This window comes from Dendronephthya gigantea, unplaced genomic scaffold (genome assembly GCF_004324835.1).
Source record: "Dendronephthya gigantea isolate DGI-Jeju-01 unplaced genomic scaffold, DenGig_1.0 000002F, whole genome shotgun sequence".
Taxonomy (NCBI): Eukaryota; Metazoa; Cnidaria; class Anthozoa; order Malacalcyonacea; family Nephtheidae; genus Dendronephthya; species Dendronephthya gigantea.
The window spans coordinates 3937079-3954532 of NW_021163012.1; the positions used below are offsets into that span (position 1 = coordinate 3937079).

A 17454-nucleotide genomic window follows, 5' to 3' on the forward strand; every position below is an offset into this window, starting at 1 on the left:
TTCCTCCTGGTCCTGGAGTAACACTGGATCAATAAGCGATGATCCTTACTGGATCTCTAGGAAGAACAGTTTAAAACTGATAGAGCTATCCAGTATAAATAAAGTTAGTTTACTTTAGGTTTCCTCCTGGAGTAGCACTGGATCAATAAGCGATGATCCTTACTGGATCTCTAAAAAGAACAGTTTAAAACTGATAGAGCTATGCAGTAGAATCCTGACATTCTGAGATAGATGTTGCAAATAATGTTGACTTTGATAAATACTCTTAATTTCTTTAAAGGAAAATCCTCTATAGCATTTGGCACAACGCTAGATCGTGAGCTTCTACCACTAAAAGTTCCACCAACAAGATTTGGTAATCAGCTGCGAATACCCAGGGCACCGAACCTCGGACCAGGTCGTAATTACAACAATGACAATAAGGTAAGTATTATAAATCAGACTTTGCATAAAGATCGTTAGGACGTACGTGATTAACACAACAGTTTGGTACCACCACAGATATCCCCAATTTCATATGCATCCAAGTTTTGATGATTCACAGATATGCTCACTAATGTCCACACATTTGTGGATTTTGCAGAATATATAATATATATATTTGCAGGCTTTAATTAATCCTGTACTCCAAGTGGTGGGGCATTTACCCCACACCCCATAGGTGTGACCATGAACTAATCATCAACTATACCTATAGGTTAGCACCTTCACATATGAATTAGAACACCTTCCGGGACGTAAGAAAGGCTATTCACTTGGTGCGAGGGCAGCCGAAAGGATTCAGAAACCATTACATATAAGTAAATAGTTTTTATATGCTCCAAGCCCAAAATTTTAGCCACTGGTATTGAATGGAAGCAAGTGTTTTTGATATCTCACATGACAAACATTTCATCCATGATAATCGATAAATGCTTGTAAATAGAAGCAATTATGATTCTTTAAACATTTTTTTAATGCAGAATATGCAATTTCAAAAGCTTAGATTTCACAGGAATAAAATTTGACTGCCCGGATTAAAATTTGTTCACTGAAAAGTCAAGTCAACCCCGATTATCTAATGCCTTCCCGCATCAGAACCATTAATTTGACACCAGAGTTCGAAGAAACTCTAATATTCTTGTTTTAAAGGCCTTACACAAATCACTTAACCACCTGTAAACATGCTTTAAGGGCAAGCATGCAATAATCTCAAAAATCTTTATTAATACATTCTTAGTTTAAACTACAAGAAATTCAATAAAGCGAACGAACCTTGTAGTTATAAATACATGCTTCGTGGTAATGAAAATTATAAATACATCTCTCGTGCTAAGAATTTCGCGTTTGCCCTAAAAATACAAGTTCTAAAACACTGAAAATACGCGCATAGATTTGACGGAACTTTGACCGGCAAAACTGAACAAAAATTAAGAAGATTTAACGGTAAAAAACGGGCAAAACCAATCCTCATTTAAGGCAGCGATCAGCAATGGTTATTTTGAAGACTGTTTATATGAGTATTGACTAGTATCGTCAAATTCAATATGGTCAAATATAGAGGCATTTATAGACATATCTTTACTTGAAATTACCTGTAATTGCATTCTACAGCCTCCTATAATATTCTTTTATAGTTTCGTCAAAATCCTGTTCCGTAGACTCAAATTTTAAGACAACTATTTCGACAATAAGTTATATTCCAAATTTCCAACCATCACTTCTTGACAGTTCTTGTGATTCTCGAATTCGCCTCGAGGCTCGATCACCTCATCAGCATAACCTCGCTCTCTGATTGGTTGCTTAAGGAACAAAATCCATCCTGATTGGCTCAAATTTGTAGTCGATTTCCCGCAAAAGAAAGCTTCGTTGTGTTAATGTTTTTGAAACCGGACTTCGCATTGGTCACTCAGAAATTGATTAGGGTAGAAAATCACTTTATAGCAGTTGAACCGAATGTTTTCAAAATAGCCGGTGTATGGCGAAAGACCGGTAGGATTTAAATCACTGTAAAACAAGTTCCGCATACATACGCACGTACGCACCATAATGCATCGCGTTTGAGCTCGCTTAGCCACCAAACTATGGAGCTCGCTCGGACTCGCTCCAATAACCTTACGTGTTCCATAAAACCTTATGATAGTACAGTACATTCTTTACATGAGGCCCTTTTAAACATGGCCATATAGGACCCTGCGTTGGCCCAGTCTGAAACTTTGATAGTTACGCCACTGTCAGAGTAACCATACAATGGAGTAACCCACTACTCGAGTACATTACCATCAGTTTGAGATAACTTAGCAGAATTAAAACAACACAAGAAAGTTGGAATTTTTAAACTTTTACTGGGTGGAAATTCAATAGCAACTGCCAGTTACGACAGAGCTATACTAATTACATAATTGATTATAATATAACAAGAACAAGAATCAAATAAGTGCTAATGAGGCGTCTTTCAATTATCAGCCATTATCACTTACACAAATTAGTTCTCATAAGCATAAACACAAAGTTCCCTCAACTTTAAACTAAAGTAGGAACAGACTGACTGACCAACATGCTGACTGACAATCTTTCATTGAGACGCGTCTAAAAACTACAAAATACTGTTGTATACAATAAACTACAAATCCTACAAATTCTAATCTAAATGAAATATAGAGCGAGTTGCACCATATGGGATATGCCTTTTCAAACCATAAACAAGGGCGTTTATGCCATGTTGCACAACAAAAGTCAATATTTATTCCCTTTGTCATGATGATCAGTAATTACTTTCTCATTCGCAAAAACATGGTATTGTCATGAACTCCTAAGATTTTTATCATGAACGACAATTCTCTTCAACATAAGTGGATTTTCATTTAAATTCGTTCACCAGGGAAAACATTCGCAAAGGAATCCGTAATGAACGTCAGTCCGCCAATTCCCCGAAGCTTAAACTTTAATTTTTACAGTGTTTTATTTTTCAAAAACTTTTTTTGATGGAATTAGATTTTAGTGAGTTCATGTTTATGGTGCAACGGCTTTTTTATTTCAACTGTCTAATACAGCATTCAACTGGAATTGCCAGTTATATCAAGCTTAGCTTCCCTAATCACGATGATAACATCTTACGGTAGAATTACAATATTTAGTGCGAAGCATTCTAAGGATCACAGGGAGCGCGAAAAAAATATGGGATTGGGGGGTCTAAATCGATCGGCGTTTCGTAAGAGGCTGCAAAAAGAAAATTTCTAAACTTGTCACAACGCCGGAAATCCAATGAAATTCACCAGTAACGCTTGAAAATAATTCTTTCGAACAGTCACGCAGACAAGTTCATCGAATAGGAAACTTATTTTGAGATCTATTTCACCCCCGTCTCCCGCTCTGTTTCGCTGCCCCTGAATCATATATATGGTCTGGAAACTGGACTAAAGGCTTTTTCGGCTCGTGTATAGCAGAAAATGGAGGTTTGGCAGAACAAATGTTTATCAAATATAGCATCGCCAATTGTGTAAAAGATTCGAAATGAGTGCTGTATATCTTTGTTTAAAACAAATTGACAAAACTTTTGCTGGATAGTGAAAAGTTTAGTATAATTTAGTTGAGCTGGAACATATCAGAACTTTAATTTTAGGAGTTAGCAACTTTTATCATGTCTTTCTTTTACAGCGGACGAAACTGACAGCTGATCAAATTACGCTTCTGATTAAAGGCGCTGTTACACGATGCAATTTCCCTTGCAACTGGCAATGTAATTGTGTAATTCTAATTTTGAGTGATGTTAATTACTAAAGGGTTCTCGAAATGTTAAGATAAGTCAGCAGAGCGTACTGAAATGTTGTCTCATTGGTAGAATTACGTTGCAATTTGCACGGAAAATCGCATAGAGTAACAGCGCCTTAATCCAGCAAGAGATGGACATATTAATATTTATTTATATTACGTAGTCGATATGTAATAGGCCTAGACGTTTAAAATACCTAAATTTTAGCGGGTTTAAGAAGATCTCTATCCCAACTACATGATAGACCGACCGGTCATTAGGCGAATGTCACCAGTTAACGATTTTTAATTTCGGACGTTGTCGTTGTTTATTAAAGCAATTGAAGCTCGGCCCTTTAGTCAAACTTCAGACCATATATTAATAACTATGTAAGCAGCAAGAAAAAGAAAATCTAGTCTATTATCTAACCCAGTGTCGTTGAATGATTGTGATCTTAGTAGCAATCCACACCGACATCACCACCATGGCCGCAGATAGAGAGAGGATTATTCCATCCATTATGACTGCAATCCCAGATGAATGATTCATCACCAGAGCATTGAACACGAGAAAGCAATACAGGACCACTTCCTTCGCCATAGTGAGCCCAGTGTCTGATCTCCTTTGCTCCAGAGAAACCCAACTGACGACAGGTGACGTTACCTTCAGCAATCAAAAAAGCTCTGTTGCCGAAATGGCACACTGTGCCCCAGCCAAGTGTTGGATGATAGATTTCCACTCTTCCACTCATATTGTTACTTGAACCATTCAATCTGATTTTCAGTTCAGAGTTGGCTATAACATAGACAATTACACATGTTAAGGAGAGACAACTTCCACTTGTCATTTTCATTTCAGAAACATTGAGACTCGAGGGAAAACAAAACTCACAATTTCCCGAGGTGTAGCGAACATTAAGTGTTTTGTTATATAGGAACAAAAACATACATGTTAAACGACAATTTCATTTCAAAAAACTTTGTTGTGACAATATGCGGGCAACAATTTTTCACTTGTTTCCCTGGCGGGAAACATTGCATTTATTTAAAGTCATGTGACTACGATTGAACCAATCATATGCATTTAAAATACACAGCACCTATATAACAAACATATATGATGTATGCTAAATTTAAATTTTTATAGTATATATTAGATAGCCAATTTTAGTTTAATTTTTTTTAGCTATTTCTCCTTGTGCAAAAACCGATGTAATTTAACCTACGGTTACAAAGTTAGTTTATTACAATAAATTATCAAATTATCACATTCTAGGGGACCAAAAAAGCCTCAGCCGCAGCACTTTTGCCTGCAGAGCCAGACTCGGAGCCAGAGCAGATAGCTAAAGTTGCATAATTTCTTAGTATTCCTATATCATATCCTGGATTAATTCACTTGAAATAGTTAAATTACTAGAATTAAGAAACTCAACCAGCAAGGTTTTTTGAACGAAAGGGTCTAAGCTGGAACTCGATCGGTGGCATGTGAGTAGTTAATCCCCCCCATATAGCGGCAAAACACGCAGCGTCAGCATTTTTGGGGTTCTTGCGTGGGTTCCACGCGTGGGTTTTTGTTTTGTTTCGGAATGGTTCGGAAAACGTTCCGGCAAACATTGGCAAGCAGAAAAAATACGTAAACAAGGTTGAATTTGAAAAAAATATATTTTTTTAATATAACAACAATAAACATGAAGGGTTTTTTTTTAAATACAAATACGAAGAACGAGTAACCGTTATGAAATAAACTAGTGTTCATAAAAGGTGAGCAAAATGTTTCTGACTAATTTAAAATCTTTCTTTCAACGCATCCAAGTGCAAAGTAATGACTGTCACCCGGAAAAAAGCACCTATCATCCACGACTACACACTTGGAGATCGGAAGTTGACAAGAGTTCTCAGCGAAAAAGATCTCGGTGTCGTTATGTCCACCACACTCTCTTGGGACCTACAGATCACGTCCATAATCGCTAAGGCGAACAGAATGCTTGGCGTGCTAAGGAGAACATGCACTGGCTTACGCGATGTAAAGATCTGCAGAACCCTCTACCTCTCTCTGGTAAAATCCCAGCTCTCGTATGCCACAGAGGTGTGGTCTCCAACGAACAACATCATGCTGTCGAGACGTTTGGAGAGAGTGCAGAGACGGGCGACCAAGTGGATTCTTAGCAGCGGAGAATTGGACTATAAAGAGCGTTTGGTCGCTCTGCATCTGCTGCCACTATCCTACGACCGTGAGATTAAGGACTTGGTTCACCTGTATAAGTCCTTGTTTGGTTTTCTAAACGTAGATACTGAAAACTACGTTACGTTTGTCAACCATGGTCGCACCCGGTTAAGCCGTAAATCCCCATACATACTCCAATCTCAATCGTGCAAAACCAGTACTTTTCAATCATCCTTTTATAACCGTATTATAAAAACCTGGAACTGCCTTTGTAAGGACATTAACTTTGATCTCATGACAGATCCTAACTCTTTTAAAACTTTTCTGAAAAGAAAGTACTCTTTATTAATGGACACATATGATGTCGATAGTCCCTGTTCGTGGTCTCTTGTTCGTAGTTGCTCGTGTCATAAATCCTAAATAGTGACTTACTGTATCATTTCTATTATGTTTGTGATATTGTTTTTAATGTTTAATTCTTGGCGGGTATCTTGCATGGTTCTTGCACTAGTTCCGTTCATACTTTGCCATTTAGGATCATTATCTGTTTAGTATTAATTTTGTATTCTACCGTATGTATTAATGAGTGATCCTAATAAAGTCGACAATAATAATAATAATAATAATAATAATAATAATAATAATAATAATAATAATAATAATAATAATAATAATAATAATAATAATAATAATAATAATAATAATAATAATAATAATAATAATAATAATAATAATAATAATAATAATAATAAAAGTTTGTGTGCCCACTGAATGTCTCGTTTGTTGCCTTCGTTTCAGGAACCCATTCAAAGTATTGACACGAGTTTTCGCGACCGTTGGGACAACAGAAGAACAGACGACCTTTGTTGATGCCTTCTTTCTTTACTTTTCGGACTGCACATTGATAGGAGTGCTGACACATTGGCTTGTTTAATGGTGGTACGTCGCCCCATTCACAGAAAGAGCATGGATAATTATTGTCAGGGCAAACGAAGAATGGTCGTCCATAGTTGGCTTTCATGAGATCTTTAACGACGCATAGTTTTGCCAGCTTGCCATGGCCACACTTGGGTTGTTTTTGGCTTGTGGATTGCCAAGCAGTGATGGCTTTTTTGAAGAGTTCAGCTTCGCTTTCTGGTGCGAAGGAGCAGATAAAGTTACAGCTTGGTTTTTGATCACAGAACCAAAAGGAGCCATTGCTGGTAGTTGAGGATGCGGCCGGTGCTCCATGTAGACACTGCATGATGACAATATACGTTTTAGGTGTAAGGTATTGTGTTTTTAACTATTTGTGTACGCACGTACGTACGCACGCGTAGGTATTTAAAGTGGCTTTTAGTTTTTTTCGATTGAATGATGCGAGGAAATGTCTTGGTCAAGTAAATTATTAAGAAGTGCGGTAGATGAGGTGGTACCGTCGGAGATAAAAGAGTTATGTGATTTATTTGATGCGATACTTGTGGAAAACGTTTCGGAGGAGATAAGAAGATTGCGTACGGAGAAATGCTGTGGATGTAAGGAGGATCATCCGAGCCAGAGAAGACACGAGTGTTTAATGATGACGGAAGAGGAAGGCTGGACGATGCACGGCGTGGAAGCAACGGAGTTCACGTGAGTTGGGGCGAGATGCAGTGTGGAAGAAGTTTACCGAAGCTATGCGTGTATTGAAGTTGACGTACTACGAGCAGGTGTTAGAACATTACGAGGCGATGAGAAAAGATCAGGAGGAGGCGTTGGAGTTGTTAATGCAAGTAAAGGAGAATAGATATCTAATGTCTAAATACGAACCTATAGTGACCTAAATATAATGGCTTATTTATAGTTGTTATTTGCTGTAAGAGGTTTTAAAAATAAAAAAGGTTATGATGTTGTATTCATTTGTGTTTTTATTGTAATTTTGGAAGAGCTTCAGCGCAATAATTTCGACATAAATATGAAAACATTGTCCCACTACATTACAAAATTAAACACGACACACCGTGATTTGTGTGCTGAAATCAGTGTGTATCAGATATGTAATCTTTTCCATTTGATGGAAATTGATAGTTTCGGTTGTGCCATAGAGTATCTCACGCTGGTGTACGCGCTGCATCGCGAGGAGACTAAGTTTATGACGTACAGAGCCGTGTATTTGCTGTCTCAATCTCTTCGGGGCATGGATTTGTCGAAGTTTAAGATTGGCATGGGATTTTTTGAGAAGCTGGTTGCTTTAATAAAAGGAAAGTTTCCGATATAAGATGCATGCACCTCGTTAAAGTGTCATTTTATCATTTTACGTGATAGATATACGGTTTAAAAAGCCGGCGAATTTTTACATTTGCTCCATGTAAAGTTGTTTAGAGGAACTGTTTCATCCCGTTCCAACAAAGATCATATATTCTTACGGAGAATATCAGAAAGAGTTTGACGACATGGCCAGAAAATTCGGACATAGTTAACATTCTACTTCCGCCTAAATTTGCATATGGTGTCAAAATAAAGCTTCGTGAGTTTATAGTAAACTGTAATGTGCACAGTACTAAACGCTAAAAATACACCTTTAGGTAGGTCGATTATAATTTGCCTTAATTGCTCGTTGCAGAGCAAGTTAATCTTAATATTTTTATATAGTATTTCAAAATGTTTTATCAATATTCGTTCTGCATTTTCAAAACAAAGTTTTGGTCATTTATCACGTTGAGTACCATATAAAACGAAAACCGTAATAGCGTAGAAATGAAATAAAAATGCAGAGCCGACATAAACCTTTGCCAGCAAAATATTACCTCAGGATCTTCAATATGACACGAGTTACAAGAAACAACCAGGGCAAATAGCAAAGATGCAATGATTTTCTTAAATTTTGCAAAATTTAAGAATGCGCAATATAATTTATAGTTCTGCAAACGAATAATATTTGAACAGATATGCAAATTTGCTACGGCAATCTGCATATTCCATGTCCGCAATTTCTGGCCATGATTGGAAGCACAGAACATTGAACTAGTCGAGGGCTTTCCGAATGATTTATATGCCTTAACAAACGGACACGAAAACTCTTTGGTGGTATTGGATGACATGATGTCCGATTGTTCCAACGATCAACGCGTATCGGACTTGTTTACACGCGGTTCGCATCATCGCGGCATATCTGTGTTGTACCTGACGCAGAATTTATTTCCGCCTGGCAAATTATCACGCACGATCGGCTTGAATTCTCACTACATGCTGATATTTAAAAATCCGCGTGATTCACTTGGAGTTGCGACATTAGCCAAGCAAATGATTCCAAAACATGTCAATTACCTTTTGGAGGCGTTTCACGATGCTACGAGTAAACCGTATGGGTATTTAATGATTGACTGTCATCAATTAACAACGGAACATATACGGCTTCGAACGAACATTCTTCCCGGGGAGAGACAAATTGTTTATGTAAAGCGGAGGGTATGATAGACACTAATCCGATATAGAAATATACTTGTTATATTTATTACAGTGTTCAGTTACAAGGGAAAGTAGATATCAATAAAGTGTTGTAATATTACTTTATGTTTTATGTTTTATGTATTACAAATGTTAATAAATAAAGGGTGTGTAATTAATGTCACTATTTACAAGCTCGTGGTTTGTGCGATAATGTCGTCAGACATAGGTATATTTATTCCTTGTTCTATTTCACGAGCTGTGTTTCTTAAACAAATGATATATAATTTAAACATTAAACATGTAATAAAAACGATTACTAACGAGATGGCCAATGAGAAAATTGTTGCTACGAGAGTTGATGTAGGTATGGAGGAATCGGGAGTTGATGCGGGAACGGGAATGGATGTTGGAATTGATGTGGGAACGGGATTTGAAGTGGGAGTGGGATTAACGGGGGTTGAGGGTGTTGATTTGGGAACAGGGTAAACAGGAATGGATGTTGGAATTGATGGGGGGGGGGGTTGACGTGGGAACAGGATTAACGGAAGTTGAAGTGGGAGTGGGATTAACAGGGGTTAAGGGTGTTGATGTGGGAACGGGATTTGAAGTGGGAATGAGATTAACGGGGGTTGAGGTGGTTAGTAATTTCGGTGTAATAAACGCAGAGGTAAATGGACAATCAGATACAACCACGAGTTTGGTCAAATTGAGATTACCACATCTTACAGGATTTCCACGTATATCAATCTACTGCAAATTGGGGAAAATTGCCATCAGCGAATCAATTCTTTTAATGTTGTTTCCCTTGAGATCGAGCAGCTTCACAGCGGGGTTCTCGTTACCAATTGTCGGTAGTTTTGTTAATTTACACTCTTTACAATCCAGAAGACGAAGTATTTTTATCCACTTGCAACAATTGTTGCCGTCCATGCCACCAATAATTGACGAGATCAGCGAGATATACAATAAAAAGCCTTTCATTGTTAAGCAAAAAACAAAAACACCTGTATGCGTGAAATGTCGTATGTGAGTCATGGGATACCAAAAAGTATTCAATTTTGATTAGGTAGTGCAAAGCGGAAATGCATGTGTGTGGGAACTGACATTATAGTTGGGAATTACGATAAAGCACGAGCAAAAGTATTCAGTAGTCTTTTATTTTCATTGATTAATTGTGTTAAATGCAATGAACAAGTTGAATTCGTGATCCTCGTTGCTGTTTCGATGATTTGGGTAAGGTTCATTTCATTTAAAAATTTTTCAAGAGATTTATACTCTGCGCAACCACTCTTCAATACATCACAATCTAGGTCTCCTAGGATCAGGATTGGTTTGTTTAATAACAAAGCTTCCATATAGTTTGGCTTAAGAGCGTCTTCCAAACAGTTCAAGGGACAGTCAGGTGGCCTGTAAGTTACACAGATTAAAAACGATTTGGATTTTTTATACTGAACATTTATCCATTGTTGATGGAAATTGTCTTCAGAGATAGAAGACAAAGACTTTATGACAGATGCTTTAAGTTCTTTACGAACATACGTGCACACCCCTCCACCTCGTTTATGAAGGCGGTCTAATCTTAAAAGATTGAAACCTTCTATTTTTACTTCAGCAGACGATACACTTGTATTTAGCCACGTTTCTGATATTGTTAAGATATCAAATTTTTCATTTCGCGTCAGTTCTCTCATTTCGGTGAGATGTACATTGTTCCTAAGCGAGCGGATGTTTAAATGAGCCACTTTAAGCCTGTTGTTTTTTAAGTTATACCTCGAATTCTGGATTCCTGATAAACTTGGTGACCGAGTTTTGGACATAGGAATTGGGATTAGATTATTTAAGTTTCTCTTTTTTGAATGAGTGTAACATAATATACCAGGGCGTCGTAAAGAAACTATAGGAATTTGTTTGCTGACTTTATTCTGCCGTGTTGATGGGTTAATCAAGTTATTATTTGACTGATGGAAATATTCTTCGGGAGGAATGAGCATATGTTTCGTGTCAGATATTACATTCTGGTTATCTGGCTGACTAGTTGTAGGTGTTTGTGCCAATTGTTTGGTCGGTGATTCGAACGGCCTGTCCGAAAATCCCTCTTGCTCGATCGCCAGTGATCATCATTCAGGGACACAGGGTCGTTACGAGGTGTTAGATTAAATGAAAAATCTTTCGGACGTAAGCGAACCATCCGCTCAACGTGTTGTTTCGTTGACATGAAGCCTTTATCTTTATTTTTATTCGGAGAACTGGTCCGAGAAAACCTCTTACTCACTGGCTGTGAGTCGTTTGATTCAATCAAAGGTAGGCGTCCCACCCACTCAACGTTCTGTTTCACTATCTTATGCCCTTTATCTTTATGTAACGATTTTTTGCTTGTTACATAGCCGAAGTTATATTTTCTAGTTTTCATTGTAAATTTTTCTTTATGAGTTTGAACGTTTGTTTGATGTTCTACAGATATATCCTTATGTTGGCTCTCACTTAACGATAAGGAGTCTGTCCAATTGGTTTGTTTTGGATCAATAATTAATGATGCGTCACCTACGCCTTCAGAGATTTTAGGCTGATCAGATGTAAACGCCTGTTCATTGTTCAGGACAATTGTAGGTGATTGGAGCGTGACATTTTGTTCTCCTTTTTTACAATGGCTTTGTTCTTGAGTTAATACTTGGGCGCTTTTACAATTATTACTTATTGTTAACGTTCTAACGGATCCTAAGGCTCACATCAGTACGATAGCACACCAGCTCTTACACTATATTTTGCCCGCTGCCGATCGGTAGGGATGGAGACGGTATCCGAGCGAAACGGTCGGGCTAGGGGTGAAACGGTGTTTCTTTTGAGTTTGCTGTTTTCGGCGCAGATAATAACTCAACGAACCATGCTATTTTAACGGTACCTCCTCCATCCCGTGATCAACTGTCACACGTGAGTCACTGAAGTGAAACCGTGGAATAAACGATACGAACATCAAAGTGCACACACACACAAAACAAAAAAAAGAATACCTGTAAATGTGGCGATCATTAATGAATTTACCTTTACCCCAAACACCCATTCCACGACCAAAACGGGTGTGAAAAGAACTGTGCTTAATCCTGCAAAACAAACTAACAAAAAAAAAAACAAACCCCAGCGAGATTAATAAGACGCTTCTCCCGTAGAGTTCACAACATCGCGTGAAGTCGTTAGGGAAAGGGGCGGGATGGGTCACGCAAGCAACTAACAACTCGATCAGGCAAACTGGGCTCATATTTGTACTCACCGGAGGGGGCAAGTAGCCGACCGGACAAGCGTCCTAGGACCCGCGACACTACGATACGAAGACCCGTATAACATTAACTTCCTTTATTATTTAATAATAAATACATTTAACGTTCTAACGGATCCTAAGGCTCACATCAGTACGATAGCACACCAGCTCTTACACTATATTTTGCCCGCTGCCGATCGGTAGGGATGGAGACGGTATCCGAGCGAAACGGTCGGGCTAGGGGTGAAACGGTGTTTCTTTTGAGTTTGCTGTTTTCGGCGCAGATAATAACTCAACGAACCATGCTATTTTAACGGTACCTCCTCCAAGTATGTCTCCAAGCCAGATGAGGGGTTGGAGTTAGGTTACCGTTAACCTTCTCCACCAGTCTCCAACCCTACAGCAGCGGGGCAACGTTGAAAAATGACTGCAGCGATGTGCGAACGTAGCGAAGGTAAGCTTGGCTAGTCCAACGACCAAGAGCTTGAATTAGATGATCCGGAATCCCAGCCGCAGCGGCGGAAGTAGCAGCCCCAATGCGAAAGCTGTGAGATGAGTAGTTCCCCAATTACCCGGCTCGCCTCAAGATTTTGCGAAGGAAAAAATTGACTTGTTGAGCAGTTAAGGGGAAGCCATCCGACCACAGGAATAAAGGACCAGGGCCGCTGCCACGCATATCGAGGTACGCCTGAAGCGCGAAGACAGGGCAGAGATGATTGCTTGAAGACCCGATGTACAGGACCTGTCCGACGCCAAGAGGATCAGTCTTAGAAAGCCAGAAAGCACGCAGACCAAAACATAACTGCATCGTAGACGCCAAGATCACCAACCGTCGACGAATGAATAACATCCAATAGATCGCGGGTTATGGGGCAGCGTAACGAGGAAACGCCAGACCGATAACGACGGATGCCCTGAAGCAGACGATGAAACCGTGGTTTCTCTTTCGTGGGATCCGGGAAGCCAAGGTCAATATGATAGGAACGGACAGCAGCTAGGTAAACATTAAAGGAAAAAACTCCGTATTGAGCCGAATTGGGTGGGTAGGTGAACGAAAAGCGCAGAGCAAATTAATCATACGCCGGAGGAACGTGCGACCGGGCGGAACAACTTTCGTAACGTGGTGAAGCGAGCCGATAAAGGATTCTAACTCTCGACGAGTGCACCAAGACTTACGATTCCATTTTTTAAGAAGCTCTACGATGGCCACAAATTTTAGCGGATGGCAACCGAGCAGACTGGGTGAGAGAATTTAGTTCCACACCTAAAAAGACTAACGTAGTAGTAGGACCCTCGCACTTTGACGGATGGAGAGGCAAACCCAAACGGAGGAATAAGCACCTGGCGATGGCTACATTACTAGCGCACTCGGTGGAGTTGCCGGGGCCAAGGGTCAGGAAATCGTCGAGGTAGCGAAGGAGAAAACGAACGCGATAATTAGCTTTAAGAATCCATTCCACCATTTCGGCGACGGAGTTGAAGATAAATGAGGCGGAACGCAGCCAAACGGAAGAGCCAAATCGACGAAATATGACTCAGGCCACCACATGCCAAATAAGAAACGTTCGTCAGGCTGAGAGCGATGTTACGGTACGCACATTCTACGTCAAATTTGGCCATAAGAGCACCCGGACCAAGCTGTACAAACGAGCAATGGCATGATCGACGGAGATGTAAGTCAACGAGAAAGGATCCTTGGGGATGCCGTCATTAACGCTATGGCCTTCGGGTGACGACAAATCCTGAATGAGACGCCGTTTACCAGGCTGGCCTTTCTTTGGAATGACCCAAAACGGGCTGCACTGTAGATTAGGAAACGGTGGCGAGGCAAAAGGACCCACGACACGACCATGCGAAATTTCATTTGCCAAATATTTGTCGATAACATCGGGATGTTGCAAGGCCGATTTCATGTTTCGGTGCGATGGTCGTAAAGAGACTAGTGAAGGATCAAAACCCGACGGAAAGCCGTGAGCTATACCATCCAACACGTAGCGAACCATAGCTTGATTGGGATGGTTGATTAATTCCCGATGAAACTCGACGTATTGAAGCGGCGAAACGCGGGAGACCAACGGAAACAGGATGCGGGACTCCGGCAACGGTGGATCTACAGCACGAACGAAAGCACCTACAACGGAGCAGAAAAATAGCAAGAACAACGAGCGGAAACGAACGGAGCGAGCGGTGCGAACGGTACGAACGGTGCGACCAGTGCGATCGGTACGAACGGTGCGACCAGTGCGATCGGTGCGAACGGTACGAACGGAGCGACCAGTGCGAACGGTACGAACGGTGCGACCAATGCGATCGGTACGAACGGTGCGATCGGTGCGAACGGTACGAACGGAGCGACCAGTGCGAACGGTACGAACGGTGCAACCAGTGCGATCGGTGCGACCGGTACGAACGGTGCGAACGGTGCGATCGGTGCGACCAGTGCGATCGGTACGACCAGTGCGATCGGTGCGAACGGTGCGAACGGAGCGACCAGTGCGAACGGTACGAACGGTGCGACCAGTGCGATCGGTGCGAACGGTGCGAACGGTACGAACAGTGCGCAACTAAATCACAAGTGAAGCTAGATAACTATTTTAATCAGCAAATTCATAACCGAACACGAATTACAACAAAAAAAAACTAAAATAGCGCACAGAACAATGTTAACGTCCGGAACAACGGGAACAAACGAACCGACCACTACGTATTAACTAACGACGCGAGGTGTCTGATGATAGACGCTACTTCGCGGGTTGCGAGCGAGATGGTGAACGAGGACAACGTGTAGACTGGTGGGCCACGCTACGACGATGGATTGCAGGACAACCCGGAAAATCACAGGCATGACGGAACCGACACCGGAGGAATTGCGATGACCACCGACCAGCGTTCCAAGAGTGACAAATAATGGACGACGACGGGGTACCGGACGCTTCAAGGGAGCTGGAGGACGAGGAAAACGAAGTAGATACCCGCGAAGCAGGAGTAGAAGAAAACTCCCGGCGCCGAATATATGAAAATTATACAGCTCCGGGTGGAGTTGTAACCAATCGGTGAGGCGGAGAGCAGCTGCATGGCGACGAAAAGCGCGATCGTACGCGATCCACGCCGAGCCAAGATGCTTCTGAGCGGAACGCAAAATAAGTAGCTGGTAGCGAAGCAAATCCGGAGAGCGAGAAGGCCAAAAATTCGTCATCACGAGGATATAAACAGAAAAGGCTGGGAGCCAAGTCATAATATCTGTAATTTCCTTAGGGCGCTTTGACGGTCGCAAAACTAGTTCGTTATTCCCGATGGTAAACGAAGGAGCGTCATGAACTGAAGTTTCTTCGATAAGAGAGGCCAACTCGACCAACTTGCCGTTGAAAATTGATGCCATAAGCTTTGGGGATACCGGAGGAAACCAGGCCCGACCCCGAAGGGAGAAAAAGCCGATACGGTAAGCGTAGAGAAGCGAGGAGGCGAGGCAAGACCACCAGAGGCTAAAAAACACCCGGCGAAACAAACCCCATCCCGGGGCCCGGGGACGTAGACGAAGAAAACAAATATGGCGTACCTGAAGGGACAGGATTTTGAATCCGATACAACGGCTGCTGCAGCGTCTGTTGAGGCGGTTGCCAATGTCCAGCTACGGCACGATCTTGTTGTTGGGTAACCGTAGGCGTCGCTGATTGAAGTAACACGGGTTGTGGTGGCTGCTGAGCGAAAAATGGTGTCAAACTTGGATGACTCGATGGCCAAGTAGAAGCAACACTGACGATTTGTTGATTTGCAATAGCCAGCGATGGAACACGAGTTGGGAATAACGGTGAAGCAATATGCTGGTGTAAACTTGGCTGAAATTGCCGAGATGGCGACGAGCGAACGGCAAGGGGAGCCGTAGCGATCAACTGCGATGCCACTGTTGAAGTTGTAACAGCAGACACGACTGGTGAGCTAGTTGGCGTTAAACTCAAAGCAACTCCTTGAAGAGACATATTTTCCTGAGCCATTATAGCGAAATAATTTTGTTGGACAAGGTTGTGACAGCATCGATTCACGCAAGCAACTAACAACTCGATCAGGCAAACTGGGCTCATATTTGTACTCACCGGAGGGGGCAAGTAGCCGACCGGACAAGCGTCCTAGGACCCGCGACACTACGATACGAAGACCCGTATAACATTAACTTCCTTTATTATTTAATAATAAATACATTTACATCCATGCTTAATGATGCTTTGGAGGCTTCGGGATTAAATTCTGAGAGCATCAATTCGTCCGGCGCACGATCGGTTTCGTCTACCAGATTAGATTTAATTTCTAAGTGAGCAATTTTTATCTTGAGCAGATCTAGTTCCGATCTAAGTTGTTCAGATTTCTTTCTCTCGTCGGCGAGTTCCAAAGTAATGCATTGAATGTTGTTTAAGTATGTGTCTATCGGGTCAAGTATCTTATTTGCATTTGCCAGACTTTGCAGGGTATCAGTTCTCGATTGTAAAATTTCATAGTTTAACTTCACATCATCCAATTCCGCCCGGATACTTTCACATGAACACTTACAGCTTGATGTATTTTCTGAGTGATTCATTTCCACTACTTTGGCTTCCATTAGCGTGGACGATGACTTGTCTGACTACCTGGCCTATTAACGGAACTTTTACCGGTGATTGTGCCGCTAGCCAAGACCTTGTTAGGTTAAGAAGATGAAACATGCGAAACGCATGGTGCTAGTTCCGGAGGATGTGTTGCAGCGTTACGAGCAAAAGCAAAGGTTTGAGACGTCGCCCCTCGTGTCGGGCATGATGCACGCGGATACGGAAATGTCCGATATTTTACAGCGATCGGATTTGCTTGCGAATGAAAAGCAGAAACTGTACGCATCGAATCTGGAACGATTACTGACTCTGAAGGAACAAAA

At 41.2% G+C, this 17454-nt stretch overlaps 1 protein-coding gene across 1 annotated transcript in view; it reads right to left on the reverse strand.

Moving 5' to 3' along the window:
- Positions 1–4184: 4184 nt before the first annotated feature.
- Positions 4185–17454, reverse strand: part of LOC114533516 (scavenger receptor cysteine-rich type 1 protein M130-like) — a 31612-nt gene continuing 18342 nt past the window's right edge. The window contains exon 4 of the mRNA XM_028555049.1: positions 4185–4525. Within this exon, the coding sequence (XP_028410850.1) occupies positions 4185–4525 (341 nt within the window). The remainder of the gene's footprint in view (positions 4526–17454) is intronic.